The sequence below is a fragment of the Macaca mulatta genome, chromosome 8, assembly GCF_049350105.2.
Source record: "Macaca mulatta isolate MMU2019108-1 chromosome 8, T2T-MMU8v2.0, whole genome shotgun sequence".
Lineage (NCBI taxonomy): Eukaryota > Metazoa > Chordata > Mammalia > Primates > Cercopithecidae > Macaca > Macaca mulatta.
Genome location: NC_133413.1, coordinates 111,974,358 through 111,996,972, shown reverse-complemented (window position 1 = coordinate 111,996,972; position 22,615 = coordinate 111,974,358). Strand labels below are relative to the sequence as shown.

The following is a 22,615-nucleotide window of genomic DNA, read 5'->3' as shown; positions in this document are numbered from 1 at the left end:
ATGTGGCCTCTGATTCTTACTTCAGAGGGAAGGAAGAGGGTTAAGGCTGAAGCCCCACGGCCATCCAGGAAAAATGCAGAGGTCAAAAAACCCTGCCAATTCTGGGTACCAGTGACACTCAGATACCAACAGAGCCATCAACCAGAAGAACAAAGTTGAAGCTAGAAAATGAAATTAGCTCTCATCCAAACTCCCACCTCCTCCCCCTCCTCCCAATCCTGGGGGGACTCCATTAAAGCTGGTTGCTTCACAAGGGCCAAGTCTACACGGGTGCATGCGGCTTCTGCCTGCATTTCCTTTCTGCAGCCAGTGGATGTTCAGTTAGTATATGAAGAAAAGAAAAAAAAAAGAAAAAGAAAATAATAAACAAGTATTGCCAAGTCTCTTGTCTTTACCAAATATAAAAGTAAAACACCAATTAAATAGATAGAATGTGTCTCCAAAGATTTCCAAATTTAGTTCTTTGGAAGGAATATTTTATAGCCTTCATTTCAGCTAAAATAATCGAATGACCTAGTGGCTATTATAAGAGGATGCAATGTTAGCAGCACAAGGAAAAATAATTAGAATACAGGACCTTAGTTACATCCAGATAAGGAAAATTAAAGTCAAGGGAAAAAGCCATTGGTTGCTGCTGCAGATAAACAGTCTATAATTCTCTCTGCAGCCCCCAACAGGAAAAAAGAAAAAAAGTAATTTCCAGCAGGCTGACCCCCAAAGTATATTCTTTTTCTTTGAGGCGGAGTCTTGCTGTCACCTGGGCTGGGGTGCAGTGGCATGATCTCGGCTCACAGCAACTTCTGCCTTCCAGGTTCAAGTGATTCTCATGCCTCAGCCTCCTGAGTAGCTGGGATTATAGGTGTGTGCCACCATACCTGACTCAGTTTTTGTATTTTTAGTAGAGAGGTGGTGTTACCACGTTGGCCAGGCTGGTCTCGAACTCCTGGCCTCAAGTGATCCACCTGTCTCAGCCTCCCAAAGTGCTGGGATTACAGGCATGAGCTACCAAGCCTGGTCCCCCAAACCATATTCTATTATGAGCACTGCTTCCACTGGATTTACAAATCTCTTCTTTTGAAATTGTGGTCTTTGAAATGATATGGCTGCTCTTCTTGCTTCAGGTGTGGCTGGAAAGTGTTAAAGGGAGCATTGTGCCGTGTTGATGGGCCTCCGAGAGGCACCAGGCAGGGCAGCTCCACCATTCCCCTGCTGGGCCTGTTGACAGCAACTCCCGAGGTGTACTGGGCTCACAGTACACCCCCACAGCTTTCCCAGGGAGCCAGCTTTCATTACTCTGTGTCTGTGGCAGAGCGACTGAAATAATCACTAGGCTGATAGTCGCAAGAACAACTATCATGCATCCCAGACATTGTGCAGCCAAAGGCAGGCGGCCACACGGGCAGCCCCCAAGGGACTCCCACCCAGTCACCTTGACAAATGGCCACAAAGGCAAAAACCAATAATCACGGCGTTGGTAATAATTATGCCCATTCTCTCTCTTGGAGAACTTCTAATAAATAAACAACAGGCAAAGTCATTGAGCCTCATTCCCCTGCTTGTCAAAGACCAGCTCAGTGGATGCTCCAAGCAAGGGGCCCAGGAACCCCACTGACCTTTTCCAGAGAAAAGTCACTCCTGGGGAAAGTGCCCTTTATTGCTGGAAGGCTACAGCGCCCTCATGTGTCTATGATTCAGATGTTTCAAAGGCCACAGCCCAATACAATTTCTACTGGCAATTTTTGTGCTGGTTTCACAATCTCAAAATAATCTGAAAAACAGTCTTTGGATTACCCTCCAAGGACTCTGTATGAAGGCTAGCCATAATTAACTTCACCTGTGTGATTCTGTGATTCCTAATGTCCATGTTACTGCCCTGACTCTATAGAAAAGGCATCCAAGAGTGAAGTTCAAACGTACTGGAATATTTGATGGTGAGTCTGTGAAATCAGAAATTTTTTTAAAGGTTTGGCTGGGCATGGTGGCTCACACCTGTAATCCCAGCACTTTGGAAGGCCGAGGCGGGCAGATCACTTGAGCTCAGGAGTTCAAGACCAGCCTGGCCAACATGGTGAAACCTTATCTCTACCAAAAAATTAGCCAGGCATGGTGTCATGTGGCTGCGGTCCCAGTTACTCAGGAGGCTGAGGTGGGATGATCACCTGAGAGTGGCAGGCGGAGGCTGCAATGAGCTGAAATCACACCACTGCCCTCCAGCCTCGGTGACAATGAGACTCTGTCTCAAAAAAATAAATTTTTTTAAAGAAATTTTTGTAAAGGTTTAAATGTTTCTAATGTAGCATTTATGCATTTATGCTGTTTCCATCCAATAGTGAAGCACTAATTACTTATCCACAGTTATGATAATATCACTTAACTAGTTACTAATAATAAAAACTAACAGTTACAACAGTGAACACAGAGTGCTGCCTATGTGGGAGGTACCTGCCTGAAGCGTCTCCCAGGTGTTAACTCCTCAGTCCTCACACAGCTCTATGAGGACAGCACTCCTGCCATCTCCTTTTTACAGATGAGGACGCCGAGGAGCAGAAGTGTGAGGAACCCCTCCAAGGTCACACAACTGTGGGTGGCTGTGGCAGGCTACAGAGGAGTTCTCTTGACCACAGTGCAAATCCCATTACAACAAACAGGAAAAAAATAAAATTTCTCAATAACAAAGTACTTAAGCCTATGCAGATGTTGCGCATATTTAACATGGAGAACTGACTCATTAAAAGTCTGCACAGCACTTTGGGAGGCTAAGGCAGGCGGATCACGAGGTGAAGAGATCGAGACCATCCTGGCCAACATGGTGAAACCCCGTCTCTACTAAAAATACAAAAATTAGCTGGGCGTGGTGGCGCGTGCCTGTAGTCCCAGCTACGCGGGAGACTGAGGCAGAAGAATCGCTTGAACCCAAGAGGTGGAGGTTGCAGTTAGCCAAGAGCATGCCACTGCACCCCAGCCTGGCAACAGAGCAAGACTTTGTCAAAAAAAAAAAAAAAAATTCTGTACTGCTGGTAGACTCAGGCAGGAGGATAGCTTGAGTTCACAAGTTTGAGACCTGGGCAACATATTGAGACCTCATCTCTACAAAACATTAGACAAATTAGCCAGACATGGTGGTACATGCCTGTAGTCGCAGCTGCTCAGGAGGCTGAGGTGGGAGGATAGCGGAAAGCCAGCAGGTCGACGCTGCAGTGAGCTGTGATTGTGCTACTGCACTACCTCCTGGGTGACAGAGCAAGACCCTGTCTCCCCCCCCCCAAAAAAAGAAAAAAATCCAATACTGGTAGGTCTTGGGTCTCTATAAGCCTCCTCAGTGTTGGCTGCATCAGGATATTGGGGGAAATGTGCACCCACACACTTTCCTCTTACTCCAAGGAAGGTCATGGAATCGTATACGGTATTGACATGTTGGGCAAGACATGAACACAGTCAAGCTTTGTTTCTTACCCTCTTGGTGAAGCAGAATAAGACCCTTGACTGGGAGAAAATGAGTAAGTGGTGATGCCACAGAAACCTGAGGCTCATTTATTTGGGTGAGATGAATTGTTTGCATGTATCAAATGAGGCTCAATCGCTAGTTCTTATGAGGTGTGACTGTCACATCCACACAGCAAGAGTTTCATTCTTAACCTTGTACCCGGCTGCTTGATGAGTCTGTTTATTCATTACGTTCTCCCAAGGCAAAGGAAAGAACTAGCACCCAGGAATAACAAATGTTTCCTTAAGGTGTTGAAAGGACAGAGTTTAAAGCAAAGGAGAAGACTGTGGACTTCCTGTGTGAAGAGAAAGTCACCAGGCTGGCACAGAGCCATGGGGGCCTGGGCAAGAGGGCTGCAAACTCTTCTTGGGAGAGACACCCCGCATCCCTTCTGAGAGGGCATGCCCCAGCAGGAGAGATACCTCGCTTTGTCCCTTCTTCTTTCATCTGCTTTGAAGGCACTGGACCAAACTCCTCTTCCATGGGCCTGAACATCCGTTTAACCAGGACACTGCCGCTAGAAAAGATAAGCAGAAATCCTTAAGTAAAACAAGCAAGGTGTCAAAACACACATTCATGTACGTGTCAGTTTCTATCTTTTCCTTTGCTTATACCATCCCTATGCTCTATAACCGGATCCACTAGCCAACCTCCTCTTCCCCTTGCAGGTCCCAAGCAATCCCTGTCTGAAGCAGCACACACACACCACTATCTTTAGGGCATGGACCTAGCGTGCTTCCCACTGCGGAATATGGATCCACAAAGGTGAGACTTCAAAAGTGGGTTTTCCCCACTCCGTCCTACACCTATCCCTTCTTTCTGCTCAAGATCGGGGCTGGGGGGAAGTAAATCCCTGGCGTCCGTATGGTGTTCAAGTCACATCAGCCCCTCACAACCGGCTGAGGCCTGGGTGGCCTCCTCCCTTTTGCCAGCCCTCTTGGGAGGAACAGCAGAGACCTCTGGAAATGCTGTCAGCCTGACGTGAGTTCTGTGATGTGGCTTTCCTGCCTTCCTGCATTCTACCTCTCCATCTGGCTGCAGCAGATGAGACTGCAGTGGTGGAAGTTCCTTAGACACCCAGACCTCACTGCCCAGGCCTTTGCTCTTTCTCAGGAGAGGTTTGCAGTCCCCTTTCCCAGAAGCCTGTGGTGCTGAGGCCTTGCGTGTCCCCAGCTCGGCCGGTTCTGATGTTTCCGCATTTCCTCCCACAGTCCCTGTCCATTCCGGGTATCCTAAGCAAGGGGAGGAATTTTTTTTTTTTTTTTTTTTTTCTGAGAGAGAAACAGAAACTGAGAGGATAGAAGTCATTGATAATGAGAAAATGTCCCCGAATGGAATCTGTTTTTCAAACCTTCAAGGGAACAGATGCAGGTTTTTAGAAATTTTTAGTGTCTCTGAAGATTCCTGGGACCCAGTGCTGATCACAATCCCAAAAGACACAATCCCAGGTGCCATGATCCTGAATGTTGAAATCCCAAAAATACGACGTGAGGGATTTTAGACTTCAGGGCTTTTGATCTTTTGAGATTTCAACATTCAGGATTAAGGCCCAAGCTTCCAGGGGCCAGGCACGTGAAACAATGCGAGATGGGTAGCTCCGCACAGCTGTTAAGACAGGAACTCTGAGACCACATGACCTCGGTTTAAATCCCCGCCTTATAATTTGCTATAGGAGCCTGGACCAGTTCCTCAACTTTCTTGGGCCTCAGTCTCCTTATCTTTAAAAGGAGGCTGTTAAGAAAATTGAATAAATCCCCATGTGTAAAGCACTCAAGGCTCCCTGATACATAGTAAGCGCTCTTCAAGTGTTAGATGAAGATGATGATGATGATGATGATGATGATGATGATGACAACAACAAGTTGGAGAGATTAGAGGAAGAGAGACTTTGAGAAGAGTAAACAAGGCAGACAGTTTGAAAGATGTTCGAGTTTCCATTTACCATCAGATAGCAGACATCCCAAACAGCCACTTTGGTCACCTGAAGGACTAATGTTGGTAAAGCTCCCTGCATGGGAGATTGACAGTATTATTAGTCCCAAGCTTTCAAGATCATGCAAAACCTTCAACTCTCCATCAGCATTATTGTCATTATGAAGTTATGTATCAATTCTCAAATGAAGTTAATGGTAGCATCTAGTGGTAAAAAGAGCACATGGTATATGGCCGGGCATGGTGGCTCACGCCTATAATCCCAGCACTGTGGGAGGCTGAGGCGGGAGGATCACTTGAGGTTGAGAGGTCAAGACCAGCCTGGTCAACATGGTGAAACCCTGTCTGTACTAAAAATACCAAAATTAGCTGGAGGTGGTAGCGCACGCCTGTAATCCCAGCTACTCTGGGGGCTGAAGCAGGAGAATTGCTAGAACTCGGGAGGCAGAGGTTTCAGTGAGCTGAGATCTCACCAGCCTGGGTGATACAGCAAGACTCCATCTCAAAAAAAAAAAGAAGCACATGGTATAAAACTGTGAACAGTCCCCAAAGTATTTCTGTTAAGTCTAACAGTTTAAGTTATTAAACCAATGCTGCTTTAATTTACCTTCTCATACTAGCTGGTCTAAAAGGTATATCTGTCCTTCAAAGTCCTTAATAAGACTTCAGATGTTACAAAGCACATTTCTCCTCTGTCACTGAAGTCTTACGAGCACCCTTAAGCCAGCCGAGGCAAGGACTAATTTTATCCCATTTCAGTGATGACAAGAGGTGCAGTGCGTTCAGTGTCAAATGCAGGGCAATGCAACTGATACATGAAACAGGCTGTTCAGAGAAGCACCTTTGAGGAAGCGACCTCATGATAAAGCTATTCAATAACCCTGAGATAATGAGGAAGGGTATGAGAAATGCTCTTCAGTGTCAGCATCCTCTTCATTTATTTCCTAGTAAGTCAGACTATAGAAACAACTAGAGAAAAAATATAAAACCCAGATCCCAGCTGAAGGTGGTAACTTATTAAAGATTTTAGGGCAGTGTTCCCTCCACCTTCCTCTCACTATGTTGTCATAAAAGCAGGTCTGTTACTCTGTCCATCTTGGAACTGAAGTGACCACGGCCTCAGGGCTAGAAGATTTAAAAACCCATTCACAGCAGTCAGTGACCAGTAGGTTAATAATGGGTAAATAGCCTGAAATATCACCAGACACTCCATCATGCTGTGTGAGGGTTCCTAACCTAGTGACTTTCTTTTTCACCAAGCAAGATTTATTTATATTTTTCCAGTTCTGCTGACTTTTGGTAGCACCCTGTTCTGAACCATGACCAACTCTGCCATTAAAATAACATCTTGGATAAACCACATTTCTTCTGGGAGATCAAAAATGCTTTTTCACACTTTCAAATCTGTAAACTCAGTAGGAGTGAATAAGTTTGTGTGGCTCAAATTCAACTGTTTCATTTATTTTCAAAGCAAGGCAAGAAAAGAAGGGCAGCCATGACTGCCCCATTTGACAGAAGAAGAAAGCAAATTTCAGGTCTCCTGATGCCCAGTCCAGTTGCAGCCCGCCCTCTGTAGCTGTGGGTTCCACATCCATTCTTATAGCTTCAACCAACCACAATAAAAAAATTCAGAAAAAAATTGCATCTGTACTGGACATGTACAGACTTTTTTTCCTTATCATTAGTCCCAAAACAATATAGTATATCAATTACTTACACAGAATTTGTGAAGGATTAGATATTATAAATAATCTAGAGATGATTTAAGGGAGGACGTGTGTCAGTTATATGCAAATACCATGCCATTTTATACCAGAGACTCTTCTTCAGTCTGTGAATTTTGGTATCCGTGGGAGGTCCTGAGGCCAATCTTCCACAAATACTGAGGGATACATGTACCACAGAAGGACCGGAGAGCAAGAAAAAGGTGCTTTCTCTGACATCAATTTCCACCTCCCTGGCACAATATGGGGTTATTATGTAGAATGATTCTAGGCTCAACAGCACATTCGGCCATTACCTTGTAGGATCAACTCAGGAAAAGCAAGTCCCTGAGGTGTAAAGGTAGTGTTAAGTTTCATCAGAAAAACAGTGGGAAGGTGTCAGGTCTGAACCAAGGATCTCTGGCCAAACCTGTAAAAGGCAAGGTTGCAGCCTACCTGCCAGGGTCAACTTCACTAGGCATTGTTTGCCTACTGAGGAGGTGCCCAAGAAGAGGAAAGAATGGGGTTGCAGGCACCACGGAGATGTAGTTTGCCTATTTCTCAACTCTGCTTGTGGCCTATGTATGCTGTTACCATGAATGCCCTACCTAAATGGAAGTCCCTTGCCCATGTTATCCTCAGAAAAGAAGTCATCTTATATTCAAAGCTGCACAAAGTCTTTCACATTATGAAGTAGGGTCTAAATCCATTTATTTTCAACGAATTACTCTTTGGGGAAGAACTTAGCCCCAAATGATTTCAATCAATGCTGCTTTAGGATGTTTAATAGAAATCATTTGAGAGAATCAGTAAAAAACCAAAAACAAACAAAAAACACACAACATACATTTAGTAACTATTAGTGAATTATGAGCTCAAAATTGCAAGTCATAAAAAACTAGGTCAGTAGGCCCCAGAGGAATCATTTTCAAAGGTAATATAGATATTTCTGTTTCCTGCTAAAATGTTATAGCTTGTGGCAGACCAATGTTCCAGCCAAGAAGACTTGAAAAACTGTTGAAAAAAAATTTTTAAATCTTATTGAAGGTATTGGAGAGCTGCTGATGAGGCAGCTGGAACCTGAGGAGCTGAAATCTACTGCAGAGAGGTGAGCTGATCATCAGTGACAACTTCTTCTCTCAAAGCACTTGCCAGTTCTTGGTGGGGTGTAGAAGATGAGGCTCAGACCTAAGGGCAAGGATGCTTTCATAGCTTTCAGCAATCTCCTAGTGTTTGAGAAACAAAAATTGGGGTTTAGGATTACAAAGGTACCCAGAATTTATTGTCAAACTTCCAGAGAGAAGGGAGGTACAGAGAAGTGAGCCAGACACTCTGTAGTATTCCAGTGAAAGCATTTGCCGAGTTCTTAAGCTGCATAGGACAAGAGAATAAGTTATGCAAAAAGCCCTTGAAAAATCATTGAAGAGGTTTTGGCAGTCTCATCATCCTAAGGAGTCAAAAATCAGGTTATCAGGCCTCACCAAAGAAAAAGACCCATAGTAAGTCCCTCATAACTACAACCTAGGGTGAGCCAGAAGTAGTTTGAGGCTAATACAAACTACAGGTTTGGGTCAGCTCTGCCCCTGACTCAGTTATAGTGATCTGCACCCACTGAGGCAGCATAACTTTCATAAGAAAGAAATATGATCATATACAATCTCCATAATTTGTATATACATTGTCTACCATTAAATCAATGTTTATCAAGCAGACTAATAAACAGGACCAAAAGAAAAACAGACAGTAGAAACAGACCCACATATAACATTTATATCAGTTATTTGAGGTAAAAAGTAACTTCAGTGATGAGAAAGGACCTAATGTTGAAGGTGAATTGTGAAGAATTTCAGTAAGCGTATTTCACAAAATGTGATAGATATTTCTAAACTATACAACATGTTTTTATTTAAATGTATGTGTAATTAAATTAGCAAAAGGTAGTATCAGTAAATCATTGACTCTTTTGGCTATATCTATAAAGGTTTACCTATTTAGACTGGCCTCAAAACTTTATGTCTTCATCTTCTCCTTGGGAAATTGGGGACATTGCCCACTATTTTTAATCACTTTATATTCAGGTATATTTGGTAATGCATAACCCACCACCTCCTACGTTTCATGGTTTGCTTGGCATCCCTGGCAACTTTATCAAAGAAAAGCACTTGATTCTCTGGAAAATCATTCCTCTAAGAGAAATAGTACAGGACTCTAGAAGAATTTTATTTTGTAATCCCATAAAAACTGATAATAAACACAGAGTGATGAGTTTTTAGATTTAACATTATGTTGATTAAATGCACTCACTGTTGATTGGTTAATAATCTCTGACTCCCCAAAAAGGCAATAAATTCTAGCCAAAATGTTTGATTCCGTGGAAGATGAGCAGGATCTTGGTCTCCTATTCTCAACAACGCTATGATCGAGCTCATGGTTTAGTCTGGCAGTGTCTACAGGACCTCCCTCCTGCAGGAGAGGCAGGGCCCTCTGCTGCAGACACTCAGAGCCTCATGAGTGAAGTCACTTCAGAAGCCAACTCTCAGAATGGTGTGAGACCAACCTTGGGGGTGACCTGTCCAACGTTTACCTTCTTCTGGCTCTTGTTTTCCTAAAGTCTCAACCATTGACGAGATTATACATGGTGGTTCCAAGGGAGATAATGGTATGTGGTGTGCCTTTAAGAAGCATGGGAGAAAATAAATTCTTGGAGAGAGTTGCGGTCTGAGCATCCCAAGCAGCCTGGAAATGGTAAGATCTTGAAGAGAAACCACTGACCTCTGAACACACGATCACCCAATCTTACAAGGATCCTAGTGCCCCAAATGCAGTGTAGAAGCCACAGAGCTGCTTGACTTGAAGGGGTCTTGCTGCAGGCTGGAAAAAGAGGACCTCAGCGGGACCCACTGAGGACAGAGGATCAGAGCAAGAGGGGTTTCCAAGAAACCAGAGGCCAGATGTAGATGAAGACCAGATCTCCAAAAATAATGGAAATAGAATTTATCATCATGCATGCTATTTGCATATCAACTTGCATATTATTTCAGGGGGTTTAAAGCCTGCCCCTCTTTCTCCATAAGAGACATCCATAAATTCCACATTAAAGGACTATTCTCTATGGAAAAAGTATTTGTTTAGCTTCTTCTTTCTTTTCATCTCTATCTCCCTCTCTTCCATTTCTCAATTAAGTATCATTTTTTTCATGGTCGGAATAGGAATCTTAACAATAACAATAGCTATGACTTAAAAAAAAATCAAATTCCATGTGTCAGGACATTCTTTACATTAATGCTTATAATAACGCTAGCAGGTGGGTATTATTATCCTGCTGTTAGATGAGAAAAATGAGACTCTAAAAGATTGCTATTTTAAGTTAAGAACTTCTAAGATCAAAACCAGATTCAAATTATGGCTGACTAACATGATATTTTTTAAAACCCCAAGTGATCTGATTGTGCAGCAAGAGACCTGGCATTGAGAACTGCTGTCCAAAAGACTCTATTTCTAACTGCCATATTCCCTGCCTACCAGACTAGAAATGCAGAGAAGTCAACACATCTGCGTGATTGTGGGGTTACCAGGAGAGGGGCTCTTGTGTGTTATATCCTCAGTCTGGTCATTGTGTGAGTGATGATTTTAAGCACTCATTTGCATACTTGAACACGAATGTGAGCATTAATTAATGTATTAATCAACATGGCAGGGAGAGGAAAAAATGTGGCCAATGAGCAGTCCTGATGGAAGTTGTACAAATACCCGTGAAGCTGGCACTCCTTAAGGTTAGGTGAACACTTATGGTGGCCTCAGATCTGCTCCCCTCTGCTAGACACACTCATCTGGGCTTGTCACAGTCTAGGTCCTACACTCCAAGGAATGAACCAAGGGTGTGCCTTTGTCAAGGCCGGAAAGCTATCTCAGCGAGGGCCTGTCTCTTGATGCCTACTTTGTAGCCGCAGTTTGAGAATTAAGAGGATTAGACAGTAGAGCATCATGGCTAAAAGCCAGTGATGGGAAATACAGCGAGACCCAGGTTTAAATCCTGCCTCTATCACTTACCAGCTGTGTGTCTTTGAACAAGTCTCCTAATCTCTTGAAGCCTCAGTGTCCTCATTATAAAATGGGAGTCATGGGAAGTCTGGGAGAATTCAATGAGATCTTGCATAAAGCACTTAGCACAGTGCCTAGCCAAGGTATCCAGTCATGTTAATTATTACTTTTACACATCACTATAGCCACACACCTACCATGTCTTAACACTCAGGCTCCAACACTATTCATGTCACTCATTCAAACTCTAGTGTGATGTGTAAGAGCAAAAGATGCAGGCCTTGGGCCTCATGTTTGTACAATAACACAGGGTGAGCCAAGACAGAGAAGCCAAACCAATGGAGTTACAAGTAGGTCGATGGCCATCTAACTGCAGTCAGCTTGCAAGGAAGGACAGTTTGAGGTGAGAGAGATTTACAACTGAGGTCTGCACATCAATGAGCTTTCAGGATCTCAGACCCTTCTCACTCATAATACTAAGTTTTCCCATGAAAACAATAGCATGTTACTGTTGGATGGAATCTTCGAGATCTTATGCAAGATCCTCAATGTCAAATTAAGGAAACCAAAGCCCAGAGATCAAGGAGCTGGCTCAAGGCTTTACATTAGTAAGCGGTAGCCCAGGAGTGGAACTCGGGCTTCCTGAGCTCAGAGTCAATGTTGTTTCTGTGACTCCACATTGTGCCTCATTAAACATGGGAATTACTGATTAGAATTGACAGTGCTAGTCATTTCTGTTCATTCTAACCACTGGGAATATATTATGTATGTGCCAAGATAGAAAGAACAGTCTAATTAGGTATTTAGAAGATTTAGAACTCAGAATTTAGAGGTTAAGTGCTGGATGAGGTTCTGCTCCTCATCAGCTAGGGAATCATTTGACTCCTTTGAGATTTTCTGTCTTTTAGGATAGAAGGTGGCAAACTTTTTCTGCAAAGGGGCAGGCAATATTTAGACTTTGCAGGCCATATGGTCTCTGTTGTAACTATTCAACTCTGCTGCTGTAGCAGCAAAGATGCCACAGACAATACATAAATGAATTGACACAGCTGTTTCCAGTAGCACTTTACTTAAGAACACTTGGATTTTATTTAATTTTCATGTCACACAATATTATTCTTCTTTTGAATTCTTTTCAACCATTGAAAAAAATGTAAAAACCATTTGTAGTTTGCAGACGATACTAAAACAGGCAGTGGGCCTGATTTGGTCCTCTGGCTATAGTTTGCCAACCTCTGCTCTAGGAATAAACTCAGCAATATCTGCTCCATTTTGCCAACTGTGAAATGTTTTGTAAGTAAATATATTAATTATATAAGAATAGGGAAGCCCTGGTTTGACTGTAGCTTGAAGAAAAAAGATGTAAAGATTTTAGTGACACATATGTAATGCAACCAAGAACATAAAGTAGCTATTGAAAATGCATGTAGTTCTAGATTGCTTTGAGTATAAAATAGCATCCAGGTCCTAAGAAGAAATCTTCCAATATAATCTGCAACTCACGTGGTTCAGAACATATATTTATTCTGATCCAGCCAATTTTAAGGAGACTACTAACAAATTTAGTAGTATACCTGGGAGGGAAATTAAGATGTTGAGAAGTAAAACTATATTTTACCAAGAACAGTTGTAGGGAGGAAGGGGATGTTTGAATGATGAGGGAAGATGAGACTTATCCAGAGAGCAGAGCTAAGACCAATGGTAGAAGTCAAAAGAAGGTAGACATCAGCTCAACAGACAAAAGAACTCCCTAAGAGCTGGAATTGTCCAATAGTGTGATGAGCTATCTCACACACATGAACTCTCCATCACTGGGAATTTTCAAGTAGAAAATGGCTGACTGCTTGTCAAATAGGTGGTATAGCTGTTACCATCATCTACGAGGGGAGGTCAGCTAAATGACCTTAAAGTTTCCTTTTGGCCCTAAAATTCTGAGTCTACAAACTAAATTAATGGAGAGAAAGCAATTTGAAGATCTGGCTGCTCCTGAAAGCCTGCAGGACCACATTCAGGATGTGGAGACATTGGGCATCTCTGTGACTGTCTCTTACCCACAATTGAAAAGGCTCTCAGTCCAAATGATATTCAAACCAGCCTCACTACTGGCCTGCCAGGCTAACTTCTTCTCAGGGAGAGGGATTTGAGGGTTGTGTGTGCATCCCAGACAGTACCGGAAGTAGGGTAGGCTGTCATCTTTGAGTCTTGCCTCAAGCTCATCTTGATCTTGTGTTGGGGCCAAACAATAGGTAAGAAGAACTACCAAGAAGATTTCACCAACTGGATTATTGATGAAAGGATGGAATGGAAGGAATGGGTCCCTTAGAAAAACAGCTAGTTATTCAAAGGGGTGGGTCATAGGGAGGAAGCGGGTGGGGAAAGAATCCTGGAAGTAGAAAGTTATTCATTCCTCCAGCCCCCAGCCTCCCTCCCAGATGGTCCCCAGAATCAAGCGTCTCTCAGCTGTGAGTCCTGAGGTGAGAGGAGGGTTTCACTTCCTGCCTAGGGTTATCCAGTGCTGGAAGAGCCATTACCACTGACATGCGCTGACTTGGAGCGTTGAAATGAAAGAACCGAGTGTCTTACCCTTCTCGTTCATCATCCGCATTGTAATACACCTGTGGAACAAAACAATAGGCTTACTGTAGGTCAGAGAGAAGAAATGGAAAAAATATTACGTGATGTACAGACTTTCCTAAGGCATAAACTGTCTCTTAAAAAGGCAAAAGACTAATCTGTTTAATGATGCTGTGTGTGTGTGTGTGTGTGTGTGTGTGTGTGTGTGTGTGTGTATTTCTAAGGAAATCCATATTTAACCTCCTTATAATCTCCATGGAGTTAATTCCTAGATTTTAATAAAATAAGATTGGAAATCTGATTATTTCTAGCTAAAGTCAGTCGGATTAGATTAACTATGGCATTAAGCCAAATCTTACTCTTGACATTAAGGAGATATTTTGGTGGGATCTAAAATCCATTGTTTACAAAGGCTCTGGCTTTGCAGGGTGGGTCCTTTCCTGCCCCCTGTGTAGCACAGTGTCTGGAATCAGCTTGCCTGTGGATCAAATGGGGGATGGAGAGTGGGGTAAGAGAGCAGTGTGACGGTAAGTAGGCCTGTCTACTTACTCCCCAAAGGGGCTCAGGGTATCTTGGCATCCCTGCAACCACAGAAATTTAGGAGTCAACAGTCTTCAGGCCAGGAAAGGTCATTTAGCTCTGGAAAGTGTTCCTGGCCAGAAGGAAGATCTCCAAAGACAGACTTTAGGTAGTTGGCATGGCAGAAGGCAGAATCAGATTAAAGAAATTATGAAGCATCCTTATTATTTTATAGAAAGAACCATGGGAGAAATCCAGAGGGCATCTGCTATGTATATATGTCCTCTTGACCCAATTATCTGTAAACATTAATTGTGAGTCTTTTGTCATCTTTATCTGTGTGTGTCAGGACTGTTGTGTTTGAGTGAAGAACAGGACTATTGTGTTTGAGTGTGTTTGAGTGTGTTTGAGTGAGTTAGTATGAGGTATTTACATATTAACTCAAAAGTAACCTCTGATTCTAGTACATTAGTCACTGTCCCTGCCTCTGCCTGGGTGAGAAACAGCTGTGTCTAGATAGACAACCTCCCTGCAAACCTTCTCAAAGGCTCTTGGCAGTTCCTGGGATGCCGTCAAGCCTAGATCTAGTTACAAAACAAGACTGGTTACCTGGAACTCTCCGGGAATGAGTCATTCTAGTCATTAGCTCAGATTTCTACAGGAATTTGTCCTCTTAATTTTTTAATGGCTATGGTGGTTTTTGACTGCAGTGGTTTTTGAGATGCTACAAATCCTTTCGTCTCTCTTGCTTCCCTTTCTCTTTCTACCCACTTAAGGGAAACCAGCCATATCCACTGGCCTGCCACTGCTGGCTCTTGTTTTGCAGGTCAAAGTTAGCCAATCTCTGCTCCATCCCCAAATCTAAGGCCATGGCACTGCCTCTTCTCTCCCGTCTTTGGAAGGATCTTTGTATTGCATACTTAGTTTCTTCTTAAACAGAAAACAGAGGAGGTAAGTTTTTTCTTCCCACCAGAAGTCTCAGCATGGCATTCAGAGCAACTGTCATTGGGATGTACAAGGAATAGGACTGCTTAATTTCATGAATATGGAGTAACCCACCTAAGTGAAGGAGGCTGGGGCATTCCACTGGCCATGCAACTGGATTATTTTGATAAAGTTCCCCATGTTGGCTTGTGTTTTGCTGCTTTCTTTAAACGTGGCATAGTGCATCTATCTGGCCTGACTACTGGCCTCTGCAAAGTTGGTTGGTGACTCAAAGATGGAAGCAGCCTTCTCTTAGGTGTTTTCCCACCCTCCAGAATGTTCTTTACATCACTGTCCCTTCTTTGTCATTTCTCCTCCTTGCTCACAAGGACCCACTATTTCTACCATGTCAGCTATTGGGCCCATTGCACTAACTTAATTTTTAGAGCATGTTTTTCAAACTTTAGAGTGCATAAAAATATCTGGAGACTTTATCGTAAATAAAAATTCCTGGAACTCACTTGGGGAATTTTAACTCAAAAGATCAAGGATGGAACTCAGGAATCTGAATCCTTATCAATAACTCCTATGATTTGGAAAAAGTTTTTTTTTTTTTTTTACAAACAACAGTGCAAGAAATGGTTTCTGAGTGTGTGAGAAAGGAGAGGAGTCCTCCTTGGGTTCAAGAGCTTTGAAGAAGGTTGATGCAAGCAAAGTAGACATTATCTAAAAAGACAATGCCTCTGCATCCCACCATTTTTCCCAATCTCGCCTAATCACATGACCTTTAAAGGCATCCAGACAAAAACAGCCTGAATATCAGGGCTTCAATATCAGGTGAGTGAGACTGAAGGGCTCCATAGTGCCTGCACATTGGATTTATTCCTTCATAATAGTTTTGATGAGTGTCTCAAGAATATTTCAATCCACATGTGAATCAATGAGATAATGGGAGAGGTGGGGGGCAGGTAGCCTGACAGCGAAATACCCACTCCCCAAGTCGTGTCCTTGAGTGAACAAGGACTGCTGCCCTGTAGCTTCAGCATAGCTTGGGAGTCCCTCACTGCCCATGAGAACCACAGGGCTGCTGGCCCTGCAGTTGTGTACAGCTGTAATGCAGCTGATTTTAGCAAGTCTCAGGACTGCAGTGGTTTTTGAGATGCTACAAATCCTTGCGTCTCTCTTGCTCCCCTTTCTCTTTCTACCCACTTAAGGGAAACCAGCCATATCCATTGACCTGCCACCGCTGGCTCTTGTTTTGCAGGTCAAAGTTAGCCAATCTCTGCTCCATCCCCGAATCTCAGGCCATGGCACTGCCTCTTCCCTCCTGTCTTTGAAAAGATCTCCCAGGCATCTAGCTTTTTGGAGAAAAGGCAGTCTGAAAGTCCCTAGCCACTGTCCAAGCTCCTTTCCTTCAGCTAAGCTAGCTGATCAATCACAGGATAGTCACAGGTTGTTCTAGGGACAGCTGAGTGTGTTCCTTTGTTACCAGAAACTCAGGGCAGGCTTCTTCATTGATCCTCCTCTCCGAATCCAAGGCCATGGGAGAAGGCTGAGAGCTCCGAGGAAGGCCTTCAGATATACAGCGGGATATACAAGCAGGATATACAGGGGGGTGCTGACTGGGCTGCCTGGCAAATGCTGAAACCAACAGACTGAAACATCTGCACTTTCCTTCTGATTCTGCCTCAGGCTGACAGCCGGGCTCATGACACCTGGGGGCAGGATAGGTCAGTGGACTGACAGTCAAGAGCAGCCAGATAGGGCCACTTTTCCTCCTCAGATTAATTTACACTTCGTGTATTTTGGAGAAATCTTGCCAAGAGAACAGGTCAGGTTGTTAGCTTTGACATGGAACTGAGGCCAGAGTCATGACAGTAAACTAAACAATAAGAACAATTTAACTCAATTATCCCTTCTTCTGGAAGGCATGGAAACCTAGCTCCATAAAATCCCATGGGGCACAGACAGTGCAGACACAAATCATCACCATGGTCTTAGGAATTAAAAAAAAATAGGTACTGGCATGCTTATCTTGATAAATTATAAAATTCCTCCTCCCCACTTTGTGTCCTTGTTCTTATCCAACAAGTAAGACAGGATGAAAATGTTAAATCAGTTTTTAGTGTTAATGTGTTTTCAGAAACAGCTATAGGCATTTTACTACCATGTTGGGTCATGAATAACAAGAAAAAAGCTGTGGTTGTAGAGTTGCTCTGTCTCATGAATCTAATGAAAGAACACAGAATACTGGGGGACAAAATACATCTAAAAGAGAAAGTAAAGCCAGTAGTGATTTCTCTTCCTACACTAAGGTCAATTCCAATGAGTGTCTGCATGCTTAGAATGGAAGAAAAACTTAAATGTGTCACTATACTCCTATTTCTCAAAACAGATGTTTCCTCAAAGAACTTTGGGTTTAAAAGAAAACTCATCGAATCAATAATTCATTAAAACCCAATTGATTTGGTGAAAAACAATTCTGGTTAATGCTAAGGAAATAATTATTTTTTTCCTTTTTCACACAATTTTTTTTAATCACATAACAGAAATAATACTAAAAACAAAAACAAAAAATCAGCCATATCTCATAACCCTGTAAAAAGTGTTGCAATTTTTCTTGCTCCCTTCAAATTCAGTTATATGTTTTGGGATCATAATATGAACACAAATTACTATTCTACATTTTTTTTTCCACTGAACATTATCATAACTAGGTCCCATGTTGCTACATAGTTTCCATAATTAAAATTTTAGTGACTGCATAATATTCCATCAACTTGAGCTACCATAGTGAGTTAATTATTGGACATTTACGTTAGTTTGAAATATTTCGTTTCACTTGTAGATATAACTAGAAGACAGAAATTATTTCTTAAGGGGGCTTGTCTACAACCTCATTTTTATTTTGATGTGAAATGATTTACCTATTAAATGGGAACTTTTTATTTACTAAGCGAAAATTTGTTGAATGAGTTTTATTTAAGCTGAGACTCCCCTTGTGCAACTTTATGAAGTTATAGGTGCAGTTTAACTTCCCACCATTAGGTGGAGCTCTATTGTGTCAGGATAATCCCCGCCATGACAAAGCTGACAGAACAAAACTTACAGGTTATCAGCCTTCTCGCTTTCTTTCTCTTCCACGCTTTGTCAGTACTTCACTAATACCAGCTTACTCTCCTCTTCGACTTAGTTTCCTCTCCTGAGACATTCCTTTCTATAAAAATGCATTTACTATAGGGAATGACATTGACTTTTTCTCTAGTGAATGGAAGGTAAGTTATTTTTAAGGTCAACACTGTCTTGAAATTCTTCTATCTTAAGGCCCTACGTTCCCTGTGGATGGATGGGAGGTGGGAGTTAGCTGGTAGGTCATACCTGTCCAGTCCTCTGCAGGTTTGCAAAGTGAACATCAGGTATGAAGAGAACTGGCTGTGAGTGGAGATCAGGCATGGTTTTGAAGTAGGTGATGTCACTCTTCTTCTGTAAAGGTATGGCGGCCAACTTTCCATCAGAGGCTGGATGGGATCACAAAACTCATAAATGAGAGAGTCATATATGACTAAGAACTCTCAATTCTAAGTCCTAGTCTTAAAGTCCACAATTTTCTCCTAGGAAGCTTTCTGAATACCATAGATGTGAACACACTTTGACACCTCCCACCACCTCATCCCAGCAAAACCAGAAGGAGCATGGACTTCAAGTGAGCACTCCTGAGGTGAAGCTCAATGCCCCTCACACCCTCCTATCCCTTCATGCACCCAAGATTCCTTGTCTGCAGAAGGAGGATGCTGGTCTCCACGTTATTGCAAAGTCCTTCCTAGCTCAAACACACTGTGCTCATGTGATTCTATTTGCTTTTCACAGGGATAATCAATCACCCTGTCTCCACTGCCAGGGGAAGGCAAACCATGCCTTGCATGTATGTAGTTTTACCTGCAACCCATTTCTTCCACCTGTTCCCCCAGTGGACACAGCCCACCTGCAGTCTTTAGAAAGCAACATTAGTCTCAGTGAAACTCACAGCTGTTACATTGAGTTTGGGAGGCCTGGCCTTTCCCTTTCTTCCTGTTCTGCTTCCGCTCTTCATCTCGGATTTTTCTTTCTGCTCCCTGATAGGAAAAAAAAAATACAGACAATGCCAGGCATATTAGCAGAGCATGCAAAAGTCATGTCACACATAAGTCATGAGGATATGAAACAATACAGGGGAGAAGGAAACCAGGCAGCCCCATTTCTATTCCTCTGGCAAGGTTGGGCTTTGGTTCTGAAAGCCAAGACCACTCATAAGTCTATAGCACATTTGTGTCCTGTGAGTGATCCTGCCTCTCCCAGATTTTCTCTCCTTTTTTGGTATCTTTCCTATTTAAAGAAATTCAGTTTTGAATCCATATGGAAAAAATCAACACAGTTCGCTAAACCAATGAAACCCATTAAGTGACTTTAGTGATTATAATAAAATGTCAGAAGATGAATCATTGACCCATTATATTTATTCCTAGGCATGGAGAGGGTTTTAAAGTGTGAATTCCCTATAAAATGTTTCCTTTGCTTTCCTTTTAAACTTTAAAAAATTATTACAGTGGTGGAAATGAAAGAAGCCATAAGGAAACCACACAAGATGTAGGACTACTTTGTACATGTAAGTATGGTTTTTGTTTTTGTTTTAATATTTCCATATGTTCTTAGAGAGAGTGCTCATTCAACCAAATAGAAAAATGTTTAGTCTATTAAACTCCTGTTTGCTCCTTTGTTTTTGCAATTTGCCTTTTTCATGGGCTCCTCTTGCCAAATCGCCAAATCGCATCCTACTTAACCATTTGACCACCACCCTATATCTCTTTACTTCATGGCCTATAATGATGCCCTATCTTTTCTCTTTGGTTATTTCTCTCTATGAGCTTTGCTAACTCATTTTCTTTTCCTTATCCCCCAAATACAGACATTCCAAAATGGATTCCTTTTCCTTGCTCTATCTCTACTCTTGCCGTGGAAGAATTAATCTGTATCTTCGTTTTCACAAGGCACTAGGTAGGTGACACTCTGATCAACATCTCCCACCTAAACTCCTTCCCTAAGTTTCAGATTCATGTTTACAGTTCTTGCTCATTGTGGTGGCATATTTAGGGAGCAGCAATGCATAGAATGGCCAGCAACCTTTCACCCTTCCAAAATTGTCCCCAAATCATCACATATAAAACAGATAGATTTAACAATATAAAAATTTAATCCTTCTGTATGCAAACAAATCAATTAAAAGACAAAGGAAAGGTTGGCAAAAATACTTGCAGTAAAATATCACATAAAATGTCAAATCCTTAATATATAAATAATGATTCAAATTTTAAAAACAGCTAACATACTAATAGAACAATGGACAAGAGTCATGAAATAGGCAATTCACAAAGACACACACATGGTTTTAATTATTACAGGACAACGAGATATATTTTTTGCTTATCAAATTGGCTTTTGTAGAAAAGCAGATTCCCAATTCTGGCCAGCATGATGCCATGACACAGTGAGAATTTATGGTCAATGAAGGCTTCACAAAAGAGATGGCTTATGGCTTTAAACTAATTTTTGGAGAATGAGTAATAATAGCTAACTCTGTGCCAGGGAATTTCTAAGAGCTTTACACAATAGAATTGAAATAGCTTAATATTTTAACCAGATCATTTAAATGTGCATTTTTATATTTTAAAAACTACCAAATGAAATAATTATTTTACTTACTACCAAAGGGGAGAATTTTATAGTGCTTCATATGAAGTTTTGAATTGTCATTGACACTTGCAGATCATGGAAATTCACAGCAAAAGGGGAATAAAATATAAAACTATCTGCTAGGGAAATCTCTTCCTGATAAATAAAGGTTTTGTACAGTTTTGTGCTAGAAAACATATTTTCAAAAAATGAAGTGCTAAATGCACAGATACAATCTTCAATTGGATGTGAAACATAAGCAAAGGGGTTCTTTAAAATACTAAAGTCTGTAATAGGAGCTATTTTTTTAATTGGGTCCATGTAAGGCATTTTTCTACGTGCTTGGGGCTCTGTACAATATAACATTTAATAGAAATAAAATTTAGATTTTGTTAACCTGTATAAATTATAGCTGCCCCCAGAAACACCCCAAGTTGGGTCAAGGAATTTGATTTCTGAGTTAATGTTTTATTTTGTACTATTTATGAGGAAAGGGAAAATAATTAATCTGTTTCAAGATTTATACAGAAGCATACCTCAGAGGTACTATAGGTTCAGTTCCAGACCTCCATAAAAAAGAAATATTGAAATAAAAAGAGCAACACTTTTTTTTTATTTCCCAGTGAATAGAGAGGTTATGTTTGCACTATAGTGTATCAAGTGTGCAGTAGCATTATGTCTTAAAAATGTATATATCTTAATTTAAAAATACTTCATTGCTAAAAAAATACACACTGAAGCTTTAGCAAGTTGCAATCTTTTTGCTAATAAATGGTCTTACCTTGATGTTGATAGCTGCTGACTGATCAAGGTGGGTTGCTGGTTGGGGTGGCTGTAACAATTTCTTACAATAAGACAAAAATGAAGTTTGATGCATCAATTAACTCTTCCTTTCAGGAAAGATTTCTCTATAACATGTGATGCTGTTTGATAGCACTTTACCCACAGTAGGACTTCTTTCAAAATTGGAATCAATCCTCCCAAGCACTGCTGCTGCTTTATCAACTAAGTTTATGTAATATTCTAAATTCTTTGTTGTCATTCCAACAGTGTTCACAGCCTCTTCACCAGCAGTAGATTCTATCTCACTTTCTTTGCTCATCCATAAGATGCAACTCCTTACATGTTTCTTATGAGATTGCAGCAATTCAATCACATCTTTAGGCTCCACTTCTAGTTCTAATCTTGCTGTTTCCATCACATCTGCAGTTACTTCCTCTACTGAGGTATTGAACACCTCAAAGTCATCCATGAGGGCTGGAATCAACTTCTTCCAAACTCCTGTTAATGCTAATATTTTGACCTCCTCCCATGAATCACGAATGATTTTAATGGCATCTAAAATGGTGAATTCTTTCCAAAAGGACTTCAACTTACTTTGCCCAGAACCATCAGTGGAATCACTATCTATAGCAGCAACAGACTTACCAAACACATTTCTTAAATAAAAAGACTGGAAAATTAAAATTATTCCTCGATCCATGGACTGCAGAATGGATGTTGTTGTGTTAGCAGGCATGAAAACAATATTTATCTTTTTGTACATCTCCACCAGAGCTCTTAGGTGACTGGGAACATTGTCAATTAAAAGGGATCTTTCTTTTCCTGAGCAGTAGGTCTCAACAGTGGGCTTAAAATTAAGCCCACCAGAAACACATAAGCTGTCATCCAGGCTTTGTTGTTTTGTTTACAGAGCACAAGCAGACCAGATATAGCAAGATTTTTAAGGACC

At 41.6% G+C, this 22,615-nt stretch overlaps 1 protein-coding gene across 4 annotated transcripts in view; it reads right to left on the bottom strand.

Moving 5' to 3' along the window:
* Window positions 1-22,615, bottom strand: part of GRHL2 (grainyhead like transcription factor 2) — a 184,879-nt gene that overhangs the window by 21,890 nt on the left and 140,374 nt on the right. For 3 of the 4 annotated variants that reach the window (XM_015145804.3, XM_028852802.2, XM_077943940.1), the window contains exons 10-13: window positions 19,202-19,289; window positions 18,556-18,695; window positions 13,744-13,775; window positions 3,907-4,001 (exon numbers count right to left, since the gene is read on the bottom strand). In XM_015145804.3, coding sequence (XP_015001290.1) covers window positions 3,907-4,001; window positions 13,744-13,775; window positions 18,556-18,695; window positions 19,202-19,289 — 355 coding nt within the window. Of the gene's footprint in view, window positions 1-3,906; window positions 4,002-6,856; window positions 8,346-13,743; window positions 13,776-18,555; window positions 18,696-19,201; window positions 19,290-22,615 lie in introns of those variants that run through there. The other variant, XM_077943941.1, reaches the window with a different exon arrangement.